The 5,356-nt window shown below is 43.0% G+C and overlaps 1 protein-coding gene across 1 annotated transcript in view; it reads right to left on the bottom strand.

Annotated features, from left to right (window-relative positions):
• LOC105897967 (heat-stable enterotoxin receptor-like) overlaps positions 1–5,356 on the bottom strand; it is a 9,805-nt gene extending 4,449 nt beyond the window's left edge. Inside the window, exons 1-7 of the mRNA XM_031573236.2 lie at positions 4,821–5,356; positions 4,349–4,461; positions 3,903–3,970; positions 2,079–2,300; positions 1,643–1,764; positions 1,157–1,256; positions 596–710 (exon numbers count right to left, since the gene is read on the bottom strand). Of these exons, the coding sequence (XP_031429096.1) occupies positions 596–710; positions 1,157–1,256; positions 1,643–1,764; positions 2,079–2,300; positions 3,903–3,970; positions 4,349–4,461; positions 4,821–5,025 (945 nt within the window). The 5' untranslated portion in view covers positions 5,026–5,356. The remainder of the gene's footprint in view (positions 1–595; positions 711–1,156; positions 1,257–1,642; positions 1,765–2,078; positions 2,301–3,902; positions 3,971–4,348; positions 4,462–4,820) is intronic.

Below are 5,356 nucleotides of genomic sequence, written 5' to 3'. Positions count from 1 at the left end.
ATAAAAAGAAAGACATCAAGAAAAAGAGAGATAAAGCAAGTGGCAAAAAGAGAGATAAAGAGTAAAAACCCGTCGGGCGGACCATAATGTTGTTGTTGGACCAGTCGACGCCACTGTAGTTCCTGTATGTGTGTGTGTGTGTGTGTGTGTGTGTGTGTGTGTGTGTGTGTGTGTGTGTGTGTGTGTGTGTGTGTGTGTGTGTGTGTGTGGGCTGACCATGCTGTTGTTGTTGGACCAGTCGACGCCACTGTAGTTCCTGTATGTGTGTGTGTGTGTGTGTGTGTGTGTGTGTGTGTGTGTGTGTGTGTGTGTGTGTGTGTGTGTGTGTGTGTGTGTGTGTGTGTGTGTGTGTGTGTGTGTGTGGGCTGACCATGCTGTTGTTGTTGGACCAGTCGACCCCACTGTAGTTCCTGTGTGTGTGTGTGTGTGTGTGTGTGTGTGTGTGTGTGTGTGTGTGTGTGTGGGCTGACCATGCTGTTGTTGTTGGACCAGTCGACGCCACTGTAGTTCCGTGTGTTCGGATGTGTGTGTGTGTGTGTGTGTGTGTGTGTGTGTGTGTGTGTGTGTGTGTGTGTGTGTGTGTGTGTGGGCTGACCATGCTGTTGTTGTTGGACCAGTCGACCCCACTGTAGTTCCGTGTGTTGGGATGTGTAAGCACCAGGACGTTCTTCATGTACGGCAGAGCTGTGCTATTGCTGTGATAATGGGGACTAATAATAGAAGAGAAAAACACTGTGTTCTCAATCAACAGGGCTACGAACGGCCACTAACTCACTTGTCTAAACCAGGGGTTTTCAACTGGTTTTGTCCCAGGGACCACCATTCTGACTAGAAAGTAATTTTCGGCCCACTGATGTGCCTGCATGCGCGTGCCTGTTTGTAACCGCCGCCGCCACGCCCCCTCCCCCTGCACAGATATTCTGCCTATAACACTTAAATATGTGTATTTTCACGATATTCAAGAGTAATCTGGAAATGTGTTGAAATATCAAAGCGAATTTATAAAAATAAAAAAATTCAATGGTGAACTGATCAACATGGGCTCATGTCGCGGACCCCCTGCAATGCCGTCGCGGACCACCAGGGGGCCACGGACCCCTGGTTGAAAACCCCTGGTCTAAACTATGCCAAACAGTGACAAGAGAAAAGCACTGACTTGAAGATGTCGATGAGGATGAAGACGATGTCGGGGTGAATGTCAAACGCTACATTTTTAGCAGCAGCGATTTCCTTCGGTGTTCCACAAAGAATAAATACTGGGAGAGTGAAACAGATATGAAACAGATTGTTTCTGTGGGTTGGTGGGAGAGGAGAGACCTGATGTTGTGGATGTTACATGTTCTTAATAATAATAATAATAATAATAATAATAAAACTTTATTTATATAGCACCTTTCATGCAAAAGAATGCAGCTCAAAGTGCTTCTTAGGGAGCAGTGTTCTATCTGAATCAAACCAAACCCAGACATGCAAAAAGGTACTGAAACGTTTCGATATTGTTACGTTTTTTTTCATTGTTATTTATTAATGTTATTAAAGAAACTCTTTAATAACATTAATAAATAACAATATAAAAAAAACGTCATTGTAAATTCTCATAATAGAACTGGATAACACTGAAACAAAAAGGAGAATCTCTCACTGTTACTGTGCCTGCTGGCGTCGTTCCCCAGTTTGTCCTGAAGCTCAGTCAAGCTGCGCAGGATCTCTCTCTTGATCTGCTTGGCGAACTGGTGTGTGGCAGCCTCCATGGCATTGATGTACCTGGGCGGAGAGGAAGTAGAGAATTCTTAAGCTCTTAAGGAGTCCTCTGCAATCAGTGTTTAGAAGGGATGTGTGTGTGTGTGTGTGTGTGTGTGTGTGTGTGTGTGTGTGTGTGTGTGTGTGTGTGTGATGTGTGTGTTTGTGTGTGTTTGTGTGTGTGTGTGTGTGTGAGGGTGTGTGTGTGTGTGTGTGTGTGTGTGTGTGTGTGTGTGTGTGTGTGTGTGTGTGTGTGTGTGTGTGTGTGTCTATGTGTGTGTTTGTGTGTTTGTGTGTGTGTGTGTGTGTGTGTCTATTTCTATCATCCTCCTCCTCACCAGAAGCACTCCTCTGAGTTGTCTTCTCTCTTGAACACGTAGGCCGTCTCCCACTCGTGTCTCTTGATGTGGTTGCCCGTGACGTTCCAGAAGTGCTGGAAGAAGCTGGAGACCTTGTGAGCCGGCGGCAGCAGCCGCGTCAGGTTGGGCTTGTCGTCGCATGACAGTCCGAAGCTGCCCGCCGAGATGATGGGGATGCTCAGGGTGAACCCGACGTTCTGACTGGCACACAGAGAACACAGAGGGCATATAACCTCCATAGCTAAGTCCCTGATCAGTGGCACACACACGGAGAGGCACACACAGGGCATATAACCTCCATAGCTACTGATCCCTGATCAGTGTAAGACGTCGTTCTGACTGGCACACACACAGAGAGGCACACAGAGGGCAGGGTCTCACACTGATCAGGGACTTAGCTATGGAGGTTATACAGACTGCTTGACCCAATGCTTATATGACCCTCACTGCAAAAAATACCCCCCCCCCCCAAAAAAAAAGAAAACTAGACCCCTTGAGAAATCTAGCATAGTATGTTGCATGTGGTGATACAGAATTCATGAGCCATTTCTGAGTGCAACAGCCCGGCATGACATGGTGAAAAACAGACAGAAATGTCCAATATGGAAAGAAAGGGGAAAATATAAAAAAAATGGCAAATATTGAATTGATTAAATTGTCTGTCAGTGCATATATCCCGCCTAATGGCTGGTGGTCATGATTCATCATAAGTAAGTATCTCTGAGTCCCCCTCCCCCGGCTCTGTATCTACACGCTCAAATATTTGCTTTGGGTTGACATTTACCACCTACCTAAACTTACATAAATGTTAACAAAGCCAAACTTTACAGCATGGTATGAATAATCCTCGGAATTCCCCAAATACCAAAAGTGCACACCATTCATTGTATGTGAACTACTGACTGTTTTTCTAAATTTAGCAATTTGAACTATGGCGTAATCTCTCTACATGCCGGTTTTCCAGTTTCACAACAATATTTTATTACTAACAAGATTTGTATCGATGCATTATGTATAGTGTTTCATCATTTTCTCAACAGTACGGTGATGTTTTGCAACAAAAGTATTTCCCTATTATGCAATGAATTTGTATTATCTGTAGTGTGTGATGCCTTAAATCTATGACTCAGGGCCAAGACAACAATGACAAACACACAGACAGACAGGAGAGATAGCGAGAGGCTGATTTGGAGGTCAGCATGTCAGCATGTAGATATCAGACACAAGCAAGACCAGACTGGGAAAAAAAGACAACAAAAGCCATGGCTTTAGAATCCATATTTAGATAAATCCTTATGACAGGTTTTTATAGCATATTTGTGGATGTTTAGACAGTAATAATTTAACGTCATTATGGTGCATTATTGGCTGAAGCCTTGAGTTGTTACATTTACATTTAGTCATTTAGCAGACGCTTTTGTCCAAAGCGACGTACAAGGGAGAGAATATTCAAGCTACGAGCAATAGAACCTGGTGTAACAATAAATAAATACTACTTTAAATAGGAAATATAACAAAATGAAATAAAAAAAGAAAGAAAGAAGTGCAGAAATGTAACTGCTGTAATTGCAAGTTACGCACGACTAGTCGAAAAAGTGCCAGTTAGGACGGGAAGTGCTCTCTGAAGAGTTGGGTCTTCAAAAGCTTCTTAAAGGTAGAGAGGGACGCCCCTGCTCTGGTAGTGTGTGTGTGTGTGTGTGTGTGTGTGTGTAGTGTGTGTAGTGTGTGTGTGTGTGTGTGCAGTGTGTGTAGTGTGTGTGTGTGTGTGTGTGTGTGTAGTGGCAGCGCAGATGGAATACTCACTCCACCAGCTGAAAAGTGGCGTAGGTACAGGACGGGCCGAGCATGGCACAGCCAACCGTCTTATTGTCCTGGTTTAAACAAGTCAGAGGAGAAAACTGAACACAGATGTATATATACGTAGCCCTATATGAATAATAATAATAATAATAATAATAATAATAAAACTTTATCTATATAGCACCTTTCATGCAAAAGAATGCAGCTCAAAGTGCTTTACAGCAAATACATAATATGCACAAAGAAATTACATGAATTACAATTATATGAATGGTGTTTGAGTATGACTTTCACCCCACTAGACACCATTTCTATACATTTTTACATTCTGAAAGCCGCAGTCCACACAGGGGGGGTCAATCACCATAATCTTCCCCTTCCCCTTTTTTCACTCAGGGACCATAAAGGCTGGGTAAAAACATAGATAGTTTTGTGAAAGAGTTTCTCACATGTAGTGACTTCAGTATCTCCACTCCCTCACAGCTACTGCTCGGGCAGCCTCTCTTCCGGTACAACGTGGTGTTGAACCCGCAGAAGTTTGGGCGTATCGTGTAGGTTAGACCTAAGCCAAAGAAAGTTGCAGAAACAGAAGGGAAAGAGCTACAGCAGGGAATTGTTCCTTCAAAGGAATCATCATCATGATTGATCACACACAGTTATCAGTATTACTCGTAATTATTTTAGAGTTTTTTTTTTTATTGAAAACAGTACATTTACAACAACATGAACACAGCAAAGTAATGATTATTTTTATGATATTTTTGGTCATTGCAATTGCAGTAAGTCAAAGTCAGGTAACACTAAACACTGTTAAAAAAAACGCTTTTTAAAGGGTACAAATGATCATTTTTGTGTACATTTGAAAGATGAATAGAGAACATTGTGTTTTGATTAGTACTGATAACGAGAGTGATAGCCTACCTGCGGCTTCGTTGCGCAACTTGTCCTTATTAATGGCGGAATAGACGGCCTCTCTCACGTATTTCAAGCTCCACATCGACACATCGTCTTCCAAAAGCACCACGTTCAGATTAAACAGTCTGCCGCGGCAACTCTCCAAAAAGCCCCCCTCCACCACCACCACATTCAGGAACCAGAGACCCAGCACGCATCTCAAGTGTAGCATGATGGTGTAGGATCTTAATCACGCTCCTCAGTGAAAATAATTAAGTCCGCGCTTAATTAAAATGTGTGTAATATAATATAATAATAATACAATATATCATTATCACTCCCTTTTACGTTGAAGACCATGTAAAACTGAAAAGACTCTGATCATAGCGGTTTTTTTTCTAGAAATGGTTCCGAGGTAGACAACCTCCGAGGAGTCAGGTTCGTCCGAGTTTTCCACAAGGTACGCTTCCTTAGACAGCGGCGGTTCACATGAATCTACACCTGTGCATCAGTGCGCTCCACCTGTCTATGCGTTAATGAACAACCTGCGATGACAACAGAGG

Source organism: Clupea harengus, chromosome 1 (assembly GCF_900700415.2).
Source record: "Clupea harengus chromosome 1, Ch_v2.0.2, whole genome shotgun sequence".
In the NCBI taxonomy this organism is placed as follows: domain Eukaryota; kingdom Metazoa; phylum Chordata; class Actinopteri; order Clupeiformes; family Clupeidae; genus Clupea; species Clupea harengus.
This window is presented reverse-complemented; position numbering and strand designations above follow the sequence as displayed.